Source organism: Vipera ursinii (genome assembly GCF_947247035.1).
Source record: "Vipera ursinii genome assembly, chromosome: 10".
In the NCBI taxonomy this organism is placed as follows: domain Eukaryota; kingdom Metazoa; phylum Chordata; class Lepidosauria; order Squamata; family Viperidae; genus Vipera; species Vipera ursinii.
Window position 1 is genome coordinate 21,606,555 of NC_139520.1, and position 16,941 is coordinate 21,623,495.

Genomic DNA, 16,941 nt, shown 5'->3' on the forward strand with positions numbered 1-16,941 from the left:
CCAGAGACTCTGAGACCTTCCAGCAATCCACCCTTTTGATGAAATGAGCCCCACAAAGCTTCTGCCTTTGTAACAAAATTGTTTTAGCTGGAAAAAGGTGCCAGCCCAGCCCTATCTTTTTTTTTAACCAACACAGACTGCTCCATCTCTCCTCCTACAACGTAAACAAACATGCAAGTGCATAATTTTAACCGTGGAGCTGACATGGCCCAAACTGTCCTTGATGCGCAGGTGGGAAAACAACAACAACAACCTAGCAGACAGAGATCACGTAACCTGAAAATAAAAGGAGATGTTGGTTGCCTGAAATAAACTTTGGGATATATTGGCTGTTTTTTATTTTTGTCCTTGTCGGATTCTGCCCTCTAGCGGCCCTTGCCCCAAATGTCCGTGTTTGCAAAATATCTGTAAACAAAACATGTTCCTTGGCAATAGGATACCCCTCTGCGCACACCGACTGCACTCACCTTTCTTTGCCCACAAAGCCAGCAACATTAATCCCGGAAATGGAGATTAGCATTGTTCCCTGTTGAACTATCGTGGCTTGCCCTGTCCATCTTGGTGGGTTGTGGTTTCCTGCTGAGCAGTTCCTTGATGAAGGATTTGTTTTCTGCTTAATGGATGGATTGCTTGATTGTTGTCTTCAACTGGAACATGATACCTGCTTGCCAAGGCTTTTCGCGGATTCTCATTGCAAGTTGGTGGCCAAGCCAGCCTTCTGTTCCTCCTTCCCACCTGGATCCTTCATGCCCGCTATGCCAAGGGCCCGGGGCATACCGGTCTTTGGAGTGTGTAAAAAATATGTTCTGAGTCCTTTCCCCGTTATTACTCTGCATTCGGCCTCAAAACCTTTTAAGGGGATTTGATTATGAAGACCAGCTCCTTGTGCTAAAGCCCAGGCGAGGGCAGGATTGCCACATCAAAGGGATTTAGTTCCAAGGTCAAGAGATAGGGCACAAGTCACTTCCCACACAGCCTTCGGAAAACAACACATGCTTCTTCTAGAAGCAAGCTAGTCGCTAGCCCCACAGCATTTGAGCGGGTCAACCACGAAGGGCTCCTCTACCGTAGCTTAGCTGTCTCTTTGGTCCTCGGCTCATCTGGACAGATTTTGGTTCAGACATCTTTCAAGGCACAATTTTTGCAGGACAGTATAGATGCGAGCCTCTTTTTCTCCTGCACATCTCTGCCAAACCTACTTAAGGAAACCAGAGGCGTTCAATAGAATTTGGAAATCCAAGAGCTGCCTTATGAGGGCAAAAAAGCTAGACGATGCTGGTTGTGTTCATTTTTCTGCCTCTTTAGTGAACAGGAGAAGTTCATAATGTTGCTCTGGGCCGTTATCACCCTTTAGCTTCCTGAAGTCAAGATATTTTGCTGCAAATGAAGTGTGAGATGCCAGCTGTGTTCAACAGACCCCCATCCCCCCCCCCCCGATCTCCCCTTAGACCTCTCTCGTTTTTGAAATCTGTCAATTTGCAGAATTTAGTTACTCTGCAGATGATTTTGCAGGGGTCTCTTTACAGGTTGTCTGGAAAGAACAGGCAAGCACAACAGCCTTCAAAACACAGCACGTGTGTGTTTAGAGGACACATTTCCGGCACTCCGAGAGACCATAATGAGCCGTCACATTATTCCTTAACAAATGTTGCAGTCAAAACAGTAGGGTATTGTTTTTCCATTTCAATGCATTTTAGGAGAAAAATTTTATCTAGTTGTTGCCACTTCCCACACAATGAAACAATTCATTTTCCCTCCTTCCTCTTTCCCAGGGCAAATACAGCTGAAATAACTTCTGGACAAGAGTGAAAGAGAGAGAGGACTTCATATTTATTATAAAGATGCATAACAGCTTAAACTTCCTTTCTGCACCGTTTTCATAAACACTGAATAGATCCATCAATCTCTCGGCCTCCCTATAATGATTCTTTTACATGTAGAGGAAAAAGGACTTAGGAGATATAAAACTCTGATATGAAAAACAGAAAGGCCAGGAAAGTCCACGCTGCCGTAAGTCTACTTTTTAAAGTGCTGTTGATTTGCTTCTGCTCCGATGCACACAAGTTAAGCTTCTTCACATACAAGTCCTCTGATGCAGCTGACCTCCTGTTTTGAAGGCCCCTGATCAGTTATGGCACTGATAATCCCAACGGAAGATTTAGCAGGCTGCGATAGTGGATTGATTGTCTTCCACATGATCAGGCACTGTGCAGGCTCTAGTTTTTTTTTGTTTTAAGCTACTGAAGTGCTACAGAATGAAAGAAATATCCATATTTACGTCTGGCAGCCTTTATGCATCAGTAAGTACACATATTTAGGACAGGAAATGGATCCTGTCATGTTTCCTTGTAACGTATTTGGTGCCTATGTTAGGTATTTCCTTCTAAGCGAGCCTGGTTGTTCCATAGCCCGAAATCTGTTCATATCTGCTGCTTTATGCAGAAAAAGCTTTCCTCTTGTTTCCTAGATCCCAAATTATCCCAGCCTCTTGTATGTACTGAGACAGGAAAATTGCTGGGGGAGTAGAGGAGCTGCTATAAAGTTAGACCACCCTTTAGAGGTAAATAAGGACTAGGTCATCTGCAAAAGGTTTCTGCAACAGAATGGCCTTCAGGTGTGCTAGTACTATAATTCCCAGAACAATTGGCAATTCAGGTTGTTATAATCCTGGCATCTGGGTCAAAGTAGCTTGAAACCCAAAACCAATGCCTGCCCTTGCCAAATTGTACAAATTTACCTCTCTCGGTGAACAGTCCTGCTTTGCAGATTGCCTGGTTCCTTAGGGGTCCTCCGAGAGGCCTTGCCCAACCGTGCAGCTCCTGCAATGGAGCATCTGCTGATGGAGAAACACCTGGGCAGTAGAGGTGAGGCTTGGAGTCCTAACTGGTGCTTTGAACTGTTACTGGGAGAAGACTGGAGGCCAAGTGGTTCTCACGCTAAAAGAGCAGTCTTCTGGAAGAGCAAGGGACCAGAAATCTCTCGGCCCCAGCTTTATGCTAAACTACTTTTCAGGCACAGGTAACATTTAGCTGCTTAAAGTTGCAGACTGTCACGAAGGGGCGCTTGCTGGGGGGCATGGAAAATCTGGTCCTCCGAGGGCTTTTCCACGTCCTGCCAGAAGTGCTTTGGAAAGGATGAGCGGACTGTTCGATCCATGATGGGCTGCAACGGACGGAAGTTGTCCACCATCCTCTTCTCGTCTTCTCCATCCGGAGTAAAGAGCAGCATCCGAAAGACCTCGAGCTAGGGGGGAGGAAGGGAGAGCGAGAAGGTGAGCTTCTCTTGGGTTCCCTTTCTCTGGAGTCTGCAGCTCTGAAGAGCTCCTGGAAAGACTGGCCAACAGGTACCTTCAAATTCAACAAAAGCTTTTGTGGCATGGGGGACAAGTCTGTGGGACGTAATGGGACTTCTAATCTTTCTGCGTTCTTACCCTGCCCAGGAGTTCTACTCTAGATTCAACTACTCCCCACTCAAGATCCAGGCAACTGCAATATTTAAGCTAGCCGACCCCAATCTAGATATGCCAGAGTAGAGTGCCGGTCACCACCAGCCAGGACGGTGGACATCCAGCTGTGTTCTTTTCTCTTCATCCTGCGGATCCCAAACCAGCTCAATCCTCTATCCTCCATTTATCCACACAAAAGTACCTTGTGGTACTTTTGCAAAAAGAACCGTAGTTAAAAGTGGGAAAACTGACTCAGCAGGAACCACACCTATGGATAAATTTTCAGCTCATCTTCTATTTCAGCCTGGCTACTTTGCCATCTCTTCCACAAGAGACTCCTGGATAAAGCCGTGATATCGCTTGTTTGGCCAGGGCTTGGCATGATGTACAAAACCAACTGTTGTTTATGACTCGCCCTTATACACAGATCAAACCACTTGTGTTTACTCCATAAACTGTGGTTGAAATAAACCACAGCTGGGTGAAAAATGTGAAGCCTATCTATATATTACTGCCTAAGCAAGATTTTGGATGGTGTTACTCCTCCCACCTTCTCAAATCTGATAACACAAGTCTGGTTCCCATTTGACAGACCTGGTCTTCATCGACTTCAATTGCTTTCTTCTTGATGATCCAGGTGACCGACTCTGAAAGTGGGGGAGTGGTCAGAGATCCTGAATAAGTCCAATAATCTGGGCATGAAGGCAACAAGCAGGAAGGATCAAACTCCTCAAGTTCAACCAGAGAATCCTAAGAAATCCCATCAACAGCAAATGGTTAGTTTGGAACAGCCGTTTGGAAATACCTTTGTGGATTTTGGAAACATAGATTAAAAAAAACCCTTGTGTGCCCACCCAGTTTTGTACTTGAATCTTCCTTCTTCCATTTTTGGGAAGCAAGGACTTAAAGACGGCCCTCTGCTTCCTTTGAGTAGACAGGGCATTCCAGGCAAGTAGGAAAGAGCCCAGCCTTCATCGTACCTTGTACTTAATGGAGGGCAAGGCATCTACTAATTTCTGCAGACCGTTATGAGTGGCTCCAAGCTGTCAAAGCAAAGATAAGGTTTGGATTCAGATCTAAAGGTTTTGCACCAATAACGTCTTTGCTCCTTGATAAACTTTAGGGCAACGGGTGTCTGATCTCCTGATCCCACCCATTTCCCCACGAACGGCTTCTCTGAAAGACCACCCAAGAAAAAAAAACCCTAAATAAATTCACTGGCTCTCTGTAGAGAAACTTCTTATCCGTTGCTTGAAGGAGTTGGTCTTCTCCTCCCATTTCCTTCCCACAGGTCTGTTTTGTCTCTATTTACACCTTCCTTCCTGTGTTTGTCTGTAAAATGGGCCAAATTATATTCTGATGCTATTATTGCAGCATATTGCATGCAAATTCACAAAGGAACAAAAATAAACACAGTTACTTAAATGATGCTTATTGTGTAAGAAAAACAGCAACAGATTGGGAGGAATAACAGGAACATTTCAATTTTTCCACCATCGCCATACCTTCAAAAATACTCCAATGACAGCCAGACCATTTTCGTCCATTAGAGCTTCTTCGAAACTTCCAAATTTGCAGCAATTCCAGTGAACTAAATGCAGCTGGAAGGAGCAAGGAGAAGCATAATGCTGTGGGCGGCTGGCTGTCCACGGGCCGCTCCAGAGAGCCACAATTGCAAAGCTCTGAAACCGCTGGGCATGTTAAGAACTGCGTGGTTCCTGAGTGCAGAATGAGAGGCTGCTTCCTCAGAAATTAAAATATCTCTGCGGACCACCCCTGCAGGGCTGGGGGAAGACCCCCATCGCCTCCTTCGCCTTGCAAGCATCCCTGCTGGTCTTCACCAGCTCTTCCTCTTACCTCCGCTGGGAACACCTTGCAGTCCACGGTGTGCTCGGAGCCCCATTCGTTGACAGCTCCCCAGTGAAAATGGAACTGCTTCAACCGGTAGTTGTTCTCCAAGGGACCCCCAGTTATGACTGCCGGGAAGAAAAGGCACGTGTTCAGGGGGATGGGGGGGGCTGTAGAGGAGTGGTCCACGTCATTCACAATTGGGACCTGGATTCTGCACTGCTGGTTTGCGTTGGTTTCAAACCGTTAAAAGGCCGTTTGGGGCTCACACGATCATTTTGCACTGAAAAATAGTTGGAACAGATGCTGCACTTGCCTAATTTTGATAACTGGCGTGGGGGACGTGAAACAGGCCGACTGGGTGCCCACCTGCATGGAATCAGGAAGGGGACCTCAATGGCAACGGGCAGGCACAGTTGCCTAGGGAAAAGGGGCTGAGACGTGTTTGAAGCCCAAGCAGTGAAATAACATTGGGAAGAGTTCAGGCAGACACCCCCCCCCAATTCACTGGAGTATAAGGGGGTGGGTGGGGGGAAGGACCTCCAGCACAATTTGACTTGCAAAATTCTTTTTTTTTTATTGAAAAGTTTTAAAATACATTTTCCCTTGTATTAGAGCCCATCTCAGTAAAGTAGCTTTTTCTGAGGAAATCAACCCCCGGTCTGCTCTAGCTCAGTGAGGCCGAGACCACCCAATTCTCACTCAAACAAACTCCGGCGTCTTAGGAGAAAATGTACTTGACATGCCGTGGATCTCCTCTGCTTTGGTGAATGAGCATGTCTGGAGTGGCTCACAGAAGCAGCACAAGGACGCTCACGTCCCCGGGAACTAAAGATAGAGCCTGCATTGATCCATGATCTTTGCAGGGATATTTCTGGCCTCCTGACCAACATTGGTCACCAGAAAGGTTCTCGGAGCCCAGTACCAGATCGGCCTCTAGGAAAGCCAGGCCAGCTGCAGTGTCCAGTTCGGGTGAGCAGGATCCTGGGCGCCACGATTCTAAGCACAGAATCAGTGCAGGGTGAGTGCAGGTGGTCCTCGGGTTACCACCACAATTGAGCCCAAAATTTAGGTTGCCAAGTGAGAAATTTGTTAAGTGAGTTTTGCAGCAACAGTTTTATAATACAGTCCTGGCTTTGGCTGGGAAATTGGCAGCTGACTGAGCTTCAGTTGTGAAAAAGTGATGTTTTAAGCAAAAAGGCCAAATTAAGACTCTCTGACCTAACATTTTCTCCAACGAGAAGGCAAATCTGGAAGGGTTAAATTTTTACAGTCTTACAAATCCATTTTTATCATTCCAACAGTAGTTGCCTCTGTCAGATAGTTAAAATCTCGGGGAACAGAAAAGAATATCCGAGTCCTGTAAAGTCTAATACAATTTCTCAGCAGCTTGGCAGAATCAAAACAGCCTTTTTCCGTTTCCTGTTTTTTCCTCCCATTTTGACCGGAGACTGACAGAAAGGGCTGGGCGCGACTGCCTTCTGGTGGAGACTGAAGGATGCGCACTGCAAAATGCGGTTGTTTACCTTCAGATCTGACCCAGAACCAGGAAAAAACTTGAAATACAGACTCGAGCAACATTCCTGATGGGTCAAATACCAGACGTGGATTCTGAGCTTCTAATTAAGGTGGGGGAAGTCACAAGAGGGTGTGTGGTTTTTGCTGGCTTAAGCCCTTGGCAATCTGCAAGGTTTCTATCGTTTGGGGATGAAACTTCTCATTTTGGTAACTCTGCTATACATGAGCCACAATGTCGTTCTATTCTACACTTCCCACCAGTCACCAGATGGCAAGAACGCCAGCACACCACCGTCACGTACTTTGATATTCGTCCCTTTGCTTTGCTGCCACCCTGTGCCCACCACCAATCTACTTTCATCCTGGCTACAAATATGGGGGCATCTTGCCCAGTGTCCTGTTTCTGTGCCCACTGACTTACCTTCCTGCACTGTCTTTCCTTTTCAACTTTAGCTTTAATCCACTTTTCCTCTTCTCTAATTTTATTTTCCTTGAAGAGCAGAAGCGAGGAGAAAGAAAGGAAAGGAGAGAGAGAGACCCCCAAAACTAAAAGGAGACAGCACTAAAAGAAGAAAAAAAGAGTGAATATAATCATTTATGTTTCCGAAAAACAACAAAAAACGCAAAAGAAAGAAAAAGGGTACTGTGAAGCAGTGTTTCTCAAACTTGGCAACTTTAAGAGGTGTGGACTACAACTCCCAGAATTCCCTGGCCAGCATGGAATTCTGGCTGTTGAAGTCTACTATCTTAAAGTTGCCAAAGTTTGAGAAGCACTGCAGTAAAGCATTCTTGGAAGTTTGCAAAGGAAGAAATTGGTTCAGCTTTTGTCCGGAACTTCTGATCTACATAATGCAATTCGTGCTGGACTGAGGGAATGAGAGGGGTAGAAGTGGGGATTGAGAGAGCCCCAAAAGCAGACAAGCAAAGTTATCCCATTTGGGGACAAACGGCACTGGAAAGCTCTTCCAAGTCTGTCACGCTGTGGCATTTCTCTTTGCAGGAACTGAAGCGCAGCGTGGGAAGAGGTGCTGCTGTACTGTAACTCCCAATAGCCCCAGCCGGCATGAGGGATGCTGGGACTTGTAGTTCAGCAACATCAGGCCACTAAAAATCTGGGATGTGCCACACACTGGATTCAAAGACAAAAGAATCAAGCTATCTGGAGCACAGAGCTGCGAAAAACAGCAAGCCCTGAAACAGGCACGGCTGCTGAAAGGGTTTGCAGACCGATGCTCTGTTTGCACCCTGTCAGTTCAACGTTTTGCTTTCAGATCCAGAGCAGCACTTATGTTGGTACACTCCTCAGAGCAGGATTTAATACCTGAGAGGCCTGACGCTGATTCACAGACTAGATAGGCTTACAATTGTGCTAAGCCGTTAAGGGGTTCTTTTAATTTCTGCCTGGTGTAGAACTGTTCCTATTTAATGGAAAGAGCATAGCTGTAGAAGCACAGAAGCCATTGTTTAAGTCAGCTCATAAAGTTGACCTTTTTTCTTTCTTTAAAAGAGAAAGAAAGAAAAGAAAGAAAAAGAAAGAAAGAAAGATTCATGAAAAGCTTAGCCAGGTACTGGTTTCCTTGCAGATAAAATATTTCCCGAGACCAGAAGAGGCATTGTTAAAAAGGGAGGCCATATCTTTTTAGATCCTTTCAGGTGCTTTATTCAGAAAGCTTATCTGTCAGCTGAGTCAAGGTGATAAGCGGCTTTTACCTTCCCTTAACATAGGTTGCTGGCCCAAACAGCTTTCAACAGAGAACACATATTATGCAACCACTCAGATGGCATCTTGTACTTTGCAGAAGGCAAGGTTAAAAACTGAACAAAGGGCATCAGAGGTTTTGGAAGCGTGCCCTAATAATAAATATTTTTTTAAACGTTGGCTAGGTTGCATCTGGAAGTGGATTTTAGCAGGCAGAACAAATCTGGGGAATCATACAAAGAAAGACCCATCTGCTTTATTACACGGCTCCCTGTTAATTGGGGCACAAGCAACTCCACCCCCAAAATATATGATGGTGAAGTGTACATCTACACACCCCTAAGCGTGACCGTGTCTACTACACTTTTCAGATTTATTTGGATTTTGAAATCTTTTCCTAACTTCCACAAATTCCTTTTCCAGTCACTGCTTTTATGTTCCACCTCTGCACAGCACACCTTAACTTCAGTTGCTCTTACTTGATTTATCCACAGAGTCCTCAAACTCAACCAGGAAGGAGTATCCGTTGTTCCACATGTGGAGACAAGAGTCTGGATCATAGCTTATCTCCAGCGGTTTCAGGTGAGGGTCATAAACGCTGTCTCTCCACTGGATATTAATCGGAGATTGGCGGCTGCCTCCTGGGATGGTGATTGGGCTCTGCCAGAGAGGGTGTACTGGGAGGAGAAGGTATAGACCAGGGTTTAGCAACCTTGGCAATTTTAAGATGCGTGGACTTCATATCCCAGAATTCCCCAACTAGCATGCTATAAGATAGATCAGGGGTGTCAAAGTGCCGGCCCGCGGGCCGGATGCATCATCCAGAAGCCGCGCCAACCCCATTGCTGGCAATGGTGAAAAGCCCCCGATATGTTGCGCGACGTCACGTGACGTCTGAGATGGACTTCTACTCCCAGAATTCCCCAGCCAGCATACTTTTAAGATGGGCGGAAACATGGCTACTGAAGAAACATTCAAAGTCTTAGCAGCTAGGAATTGAAGAAGAGCAGCCTTAGCTGAAGCCTCCAAGTTCTCATTCTCCAAGAATAACAGCTCCGTAGGGTGAGGAGAAACTCAGCATAATTTCAATTAAGTTTTCAAGTGGTCTTGCATTTGTAACTCAGGGAGACAGGGTGGAATGCTCCACCGACGCCCATGCAATTTTTCCACGCTGCCTTCTTTGTTTTGCTAACCAGGGCATTGACTCACCGGCGCCCATCCCAAGCAGGATAAAATCCTGTTACGGGCCATTCTCTTCCTTGACTTCCCACTTATCTCTGGGTGATGAGTTTGACGAGTTTCTTTTTCTTCTTTTGAAATGAGTCAGTGCCCTGGTGAACAAAGAGTGGGGGCAGCACCGGGCATCCAGATCCTTCCCATTAAAACATCTCCAGAGGCTGAATTGTGGCACAGCCAGCTGCCAGGGGAACACCCTATTCCGTTGGAGGCAAGTCTGCGCAAATAGCCTGAATCTGGGATACGGAGTAGGCAGGAGGAGGAGGAGCGCTGCCTGGAGACGGAGAAAGGCAGGAAGGGGTTTGCCTTGGGTTTTCAAAAGACCCCCCACCCCCAGCAGAAGCAAAGGGGAAACACAGGAGGCTGGAAAAAAGCGGGGGGGGGCTTCAAGGGGGGCAGGGTAAGAGGACCTGGTGGGGAAAAAGGTTTTCCGATGAAATGGCCTTCTGCCTTGGGACAAACTGGGCGAGGCAGGGGAGGTGCTGTCAAACTCCTGATCTTTTGGCAACATCAACTGGCCCAAAGAAAAAAAACGGAAACCATCATCACCTCTCCCACCCACCCCACCCCCGTCCCTTCTGCCCTCTGGCGTTTCTAAGCCGCTGGGGGGGGGCGTTATTAAAGAGGGTGAAGGAGAGGGAAACTTTGGGGTGGGGGAGCCTGCCGGATGCCCCAAACTGGAGTTGCTTAGAGCAGCGTTTCCCAACCTTAGGAACTTGAAGATGCGTGGACTTCAACTCCCAGAATTCCCCAGCCAGCTATGCTGGCTGGGGAATTCTGGGAGTTGAAGTCCACGCATCTTCAAGTTCCTAAGGTTGGGAAACGCTGGCTTAGAGGGAGGGAGGGAAGCAAGTAAAAGGGGGGGAGAGGAGCCCCCGGGGGCCACTCACCGCCGTCCCGGAGGCGATAAGAAGCGCAGGCGCCCAGGCTGCAGCGCCGCGTCCCGTCCCGGCCGGCCAAGGCTGCGGGCGCCCGGCGGAGCAGCGGCAGGAGCAGCCGGGCCATGGGGGCGAGCGGCCGGTTCCGGGAGGCGCTGCGCCGGCTCGCTCCGCCCGCCTGGACCACCCCGAGCCCGGCGCGGAGCCTCCGGCTGGCTGGCTGGGCGGGCAGCCTCCGCGGGCTCCTCCTCCTCCTGCCGGCCCCAGGGAGGCTCCCCGGGCGGAGCTCTCGGAAGCCCCCCGCACGCAAGCCAGCCCCTCTTGGCGGTGGGCAGGCAGCCCGCCCCCGCCACGCAGCCGTCCGGTCGGGCGGTCGTGGGAGCCCTCCCCGGCTGGACGCGGGACCCCGGCTGGAAGGGGCTTCCTCGAAGCCGAACCTGCTGCAGGATGTGCGGGCTTCAACGGCGAAGGCTGGCTGGGGGATTCTGGGAGTTGAAATCCCCAAGTCTTCCAGTGGCCAAGTTTGGAGACCCCTGCCCGAGACAACGGGGCCACCTTTGGACTGGAAAAACAAGTTTATTATTTTTTTTTTCAAGCGCTGATGCACAAGACTTTGCCTTCCGCGGCGCTTTCTCTGGCCGGGACTTTTCCTTACAAATCCGCAGAGAACCCATTCCCACAAGAGGCTAGATTGGTTTGGGTGAATTAAGAGATAGAATTCCTCCTTTTGGGGGGGGGGTGTCTTCTCTTTGCTGCTCTCTCTTGCCCCCCTTTTTGCGACAACGGGGGGGGATTGTGCGGTTGGGCGATGATTCGCGGAGCCTTTAAAAACAGCCACCACTCAAGCCTGATTTTATTGAAATAAACTTTGAAAAACGCCTGTCTCTTAAAAGCAGAACCTGCATCAGCATTTCTGACTCTTTCCTCTAAATAAATCATTTTACTCTGCCATTACGTGAAGGGCTGACTTGCTTGAGCTTCAGGGAATTTTATATTCCAAGGGCATCTCACTTGTGATTGTGAATAAGCTGGACAATACTGTCCATGGACAGGAAGTCTTGCCCGGGCTCTGTGCCCATCTTGGACAATAAAGAGGGCAGCTTCCACACTCATTTCATGTGCAAAAAGGCCACTTCTTAGCCCCCCCCCCTTTTACTGGATGTGGTTCAGATTGCCATAGGAACATAATGTCTTGTACAGATAGAGCCAAACTGGAGCTGCTTTATTTTAATCTGGTACAATTTTCTCAGCCTTGGCAACTTAAAAGATGCCTGGACTTCAACTCTCAGAAATCAGAAGCAAGCTCAGTGGGGAGTTCTGGGAGATGCGATCCACACAACTTCCAAGTGGTTGAGAGAATTGCTCTAGAGTCTAGTAAAATAATGCTTCTTTGTTTTACTTCATGGATACCCTTGAAAAATATAAAATTCACTTCTAAAAGGCAGTTTGTCCTTGGGGCTTTTAAAAGAACTCTGCATGCAGCACACAACTGCAGTCTGACACCCGTGGCGCGTATTTTATCCTTAGCAAATAAACAGTGCTTGCACAATAATGTCAACCTGTACACAGCCAAACTACAATGACAAAATAGAAGCCAAGTTATTATAGGAGGCCTTATCTGAACCAGACTCTCATGTAGTTTATTGTGTGAGCACATCCATCGTGGTTTGCTAGCCATGGCTTTTAGCTTAGTGTGATGGACAAGCTCAGCTGGTTCCCACTGCTAATCAGCTGAGGCTCCAGGGTAACGTGAAGACAAGTAAATGCTTAGATTGGAAGGTGGAAATACAGGAGGAAAAAAGAGAAGAATTTAAGGCAGTTTTTTTAAAGTGCAAAGGCTTTGGAACACCCGGTAAGGCTAGAGAGAATAGGTTATGGGCACAGCAAAGGCTAGAGAGAATAGGTTATGGGCACAGCAAAGGCTAGAGAGAATAGGTTATGGGCACAGCAAAGGCTAGAGAGAATAGGTTATGGGCACAGCAAAGGCTAGAGAGAATAGGTTATGGGCACAGATAAGGCTAGAGAGAATAGGTTATGGGCACAGCAAAGGCTAGAGAGAATAGGTTATGGGCACAGCAAAGGTTAATTGAAACCACTCCCTACTGGCAAAAGGGCTTTTTCTCCATGGCTGAGCTGGCAAAACCTCCATGGCAATTTGCCCCAAACAGAAGGCAAATAAGGCAATTCTGGATGGCTCTTGGTTTCTGCATCCTGTAACCACGCAAACGTGTGCCTTTTCAGACTTTAGAGAGGGGCACACATCCACCCCACCCCGTTCCAGTCCTTTGGCACTGCTGGATCTGCCCGCTTTATAGAGAGGGTATCTGGGTGAGGTTGCTTCTCAAATTTTAGCCTGTTATGAAAACTCTCCATGGAGGTTTAAGCCTCGAGAATCTGAATGGAATGTATAATCTCCAAATAATGAATAAATGAGGATTCCTGCAGGAAGAAGTTTGACCGCTTAACTCAGGGGTTTCCAAACTTGATAACTTTTAAGATTTGTGCACTTCAACTCTCAGAATTCCCTAGCCAGCATGGCTGGCTGAGAATTCTGGATGTTGGAAGTCTACAAGTCTTAAACTTGCCAGGTTTGGGGACCCCTGGCTTAACTCCTTTCGTATTTTTGCATGAGCATCCCATTGCCCAGGGCAATGGTTCTCAAAGTTGGCAATTTGAAGATGGGTGGACTTCAGCTCCCAGAATTCCTAGCTGAAGTACACCCATCTTTAAGTTGCCAAAGCCGAGAAACACTCAGCTGGAATCTCTTTGCACAGCCTTTCTGACCTTGGATCACAATTTCCAGAATTCCCCAGCCAGCATACCTTAAGATATATGGATTTCAACTCCCAGAATTCCCCAGCCAAGATGATTCCATACTATCAGGAGATGATCTCTTGGAATTATTTATGAAATGGAGTGGAGTAGCCCATCTTTTTTTTGCTAATAACCTGGTTGAAATTGCAGTAGGGCAAGGAATCAAAGGATTCATTTATATTTTTAAATGACTCTTGGAATCTGTTTTAGGAATCCTTTGAGAAGGCCAAGAAAGGGGAGAAAAACATGTCCACAGTTACTTGTGTGAGTCATACTGTTGTTCTAGATGAGAAAAACTGACTGAAAATTTCCTGTGGATTTGCATTCATGTTAAAAAAAGTTTGGCAGTGATTGCGGTCCTGGTGGAAAAAACCCAGGGATAGTAAAATATGAAATGCTAGTATGTTTCACCCTCATGTACCTCTGGCTATATACTGCATTTTGAATACAGGAATGGGTTTATGAAACTTGGATCTCTTTGTGCCAAGCCTGCTTAGCTTCATGATGGTTATTTGAATAATCCAGAACTGGCTGTCACTGCAACGGGCTAAGCAAGAAGCTGAGAAACCACAGGATGTGATTATTTGCAGTTGGCTTCAATTTTTCCTGCCTTTCTGATCATCCTTTTTTGCATCAGATGAAAAACTGAGTTTTCCAAAGTTTGTGTCCTTTTTCTGTGACATTTTGAACACTCCTAACAGCCTCAAAGATAAATAGAAACTGGTCTTCTTGGCTCTTGATGGGACACAAAGCTATCAGTTACTCAGAAAAAATGTCCTTAAAGAAGTTAACGTCCCTTTTCTTGCTAAGTAAGAAAACTACGTCAAATTCACAAAGTTACAAGAAGTTGAGCTTGGTTGAAAGGAAGCTTTTAAACAATTGTTGTTGTTGTTAGTTGCGAAGTCGTGTCCGACCCATTGCGACCCTATGGACAATGTTCCTCCAGGCCTTCCTGTCCTCTACCATCTTCTGGAGTCCATCTAAGCTCACGCCTACTGCTTCAGTGACTCCATCCAGCCACCTCATTCTCTGTCGTCCCCTTCTTCTATTGCCCTCAATCTTTCCCAGCATTAGGCTCTTCTCCAGTGAGTCCTTCATTGAATTACGCAAGCCCCTTCGCCACGACAAGGCAGTAATCCATGAAGGGGTTTTAAACAATAGCACTGGCTAAATGCAGTTTATGGGATTTTTTAAAAAATGTTCAGAACAACTGCTTTTACCTGAAAAATTATGTCTTATAAATTATATCTGAAAATTATGTCATCTTGGGGGCTTTTGAGAAGAGACAGGGCAGCCACCTGTCTGAAATGCTATTGGGTCTCCTGCCTGAGCAGGGGGGGGGGGTTGGACTAGAAGAAAGACCCCCAAGGTCCCTTCCATCTCTGTTATTCTGTGTTATTCATGAAATCCTGTTTGTTCCAATGATCCATAGCTGATCTACCAGTATTTATTTCGAAACCCAGACAAGTTGATCTTCCTCTGTTGAAAATGTTTGTTGATCTAACTGGAAATTCCGGTTTCTAAAGCTGAGGGGGCCCCTTGCAATTGTTGTACAAACTTGGTTAATACGTTAAGAGGTCCAAAGGATTTTCCATTGAGTGGAAAAGCAAAACTGATATGCCAGCGTGACCACAGGTGTACCAAAGTAGCCAGAATAAATAAAAGACCATCGTTTTGCCCGAAGGCATGGTTGGTTATAGCACTGCTTAGCTGCTGTCTTTTAACTCTGTTCCCTGCGATGCTTGTTAGGTAATGCTGGTTTGTAGCAGGAAAGCATACATTGAAAAGAGAAAAGGCTGAGTTTGGGGTAGATCCCATATGATTTTGCCCAGGTTTAGAGACAAATAATATTTTCAATCACCCCTTGATATTTTGTCACCACTTGACCTGAGATTTTTCACCTGGTTTAGAATGTGCAAAATATTGGCTGGCTTAAATCCATCCACCAAACCGGAAAGCAGAATATTTTAATCTAGTGCAACAGGCAAAAAGGGAAATATTTTTTAATCCTTTGTTTCTTTCTCCCCCCCACAAAAAAATATTCTCCAATTGCTTTCGAAAACGATTGCTCACTGTAAATGTTGGTCACAATATAAAACGTCTCATTATAGCAAAAGGAAACAAGCAAATGAAAACAATTGCTTCTGCCCTGATTTCATAAAAATGCTCTCTCCTACCAGAAACATACATCTATTGATACCATTCACACAAACACCAACGGTTTAAATTACAATCTTCCTGAAAAGGATAAGAAAATTGGATACTTACAGGAAGCATACCTGTTTTTATGGGTGCAGCTGATCAAACTGCAGGATCTTCGGGGTGTCAGATACTGTCCCCAGGCAATTTTCAACTTTTTGCTCCAATGGGTCAAGTTCCTTATTTTTAGACTGGTAAGAAATATATTCATTTTTTTAAAAGAAAATAAAAAATGTTTTCCCCGTTCAAATTGACAGATACAGTGGCAATGTCCTGTCAGGGGCAAAGGGATTGCCAAAACGAAAAAGGTTAAATTTCAACCTGTCCCTCTATTCTCTTTTGATTTTAGGTTCTGGTGCAGGATGACACTCCTTATGCTCTGAGCTGTTTTTTGTCCCTGAGAAAGTACCCACCTTCAAGTCATCCTTCCTCCTTCCTAAGAATTTTGGGATTGCGAAGAATACTCTGAACGGGCAATTCTTTTTTCCTCTTTTGCACAATCTTCTTTTAAAACACCGCAATATTTGTTCTGGTGTCCTGTTCACAGAAGCATTTTACAGATGAAGGACACTGAGTCTATAAAGAGGGGAAGGGGAGAGATCACCCATGATGGGGGAAACAATTGTGAGATTAGTGATATCTGATCTGCTGACTTGCAAATAGGTCTCATTCAGCAAAGCCGCCCTGGGACGCCAAGGGGCAAGAGGTAGCTACTTCCTCTGGTTTTAGCAGGATCTTAACCTTCAAGGACAAGAAAGTCATCCTCACCACCTCCAGGAATAAGGAACCGACCCCCAGAGCCCATTAGGGATCTTGCATCTCTCTTCTATAAACTGTGAGAGGCAACCTTTGTTCTACTATTGGAAACTGTGTATGTACAGAGAGTTAATTTTTACCATAAACTATAGACTAGTTTGCTAGAATGTGCCTAAAAAAGGCCCTAAACTGATTACACCAAGTCTGGACAACGTAAGCTTCAAAACATCGGCTCTGTCAATCTGGTAGGCAGGAACTAGCAGGCCCTGCCCTGATATTTAAGGGGAGCCCAAGAGAGATCAAGGAATAGAACGGCTGTTCATTTTTATTGAAGTTTCGGTGGCCTGAAAGATAAAATTTTGGTAGGACTATCCGTCATGACTTCTTTGAGCCCATGTAAACCGCTCCTTGTATCATCAGTGATGGTGACGTAGATAGACGGTAGATATGGTGACTAGCCATATTCTCTGTTGGCCTTTGAATTTTCAAAGCATCCAAGTCTTCTCCAGTGATTGATGACTTTGCACGAAGGGTTGAAAATATCAAAT

The 16,941-nt window shown here is 46.1% G+C and overlaps 1 protein-coding gene across 1 annotated transcript; it reads right to left on the minus strand.

The window, feature by feature from the left end:
- Window positions 1–1,819: 1,819 nt before the first annotated feature.
- Window positions 1,820–10,874, minus strand: CA5A (carbonic anhydrase 5A). The gene is made up of 7 exons (XM_083370377.1): window positions 10,637–10,874; window positions 8,990–9,187; window positions 5,303–5,421; window positions 4,951–5,046; window positions 4,426–4,488; window positions 4,040–4,195; window positions 1,820–3,243 (listed from the first exon to the last, which is right to left on the minus strand). Exons 1-7 carry the CDS (start codon window positions 10,749–10,751, stop codon window positions 3,034–3,036), a joined length of 957 nt encoding a protein of 318 aa, XP_083226503.1. The 5' UTR covers window positions 10,752–10,874; the 3' UTR covers window positions 1,820–3,033.
- Window positions 10,875–16,941: the final 6,067 nt, after the last annotated feature.

Bases quoted from the DNA above. Each gene is read 5' to 3' on its own strand.
- CA5A (XM_083370377.1), bottom strand. From the start codon at position 10,751: ATGGCCCGGCTGCTCCTGCCGCTGCTCCGCCGGGCGCCCGCAGCCTTG. The intron at 4,196-4,425 runs GTACGATGAAGG...GGGATTTCTTAG, and splicing joins TGCCCTCCATTAAGTACAAG to GATTCTCTGGTTGAACTTGA. The intron at 3,244-4,039 runs GTCTGTCAAATG...CCTCCCCCCTAG, and splicing joins TTGAAGTCGATGAAGACCAG to CTCGAGGTCTTTCGGATGCT.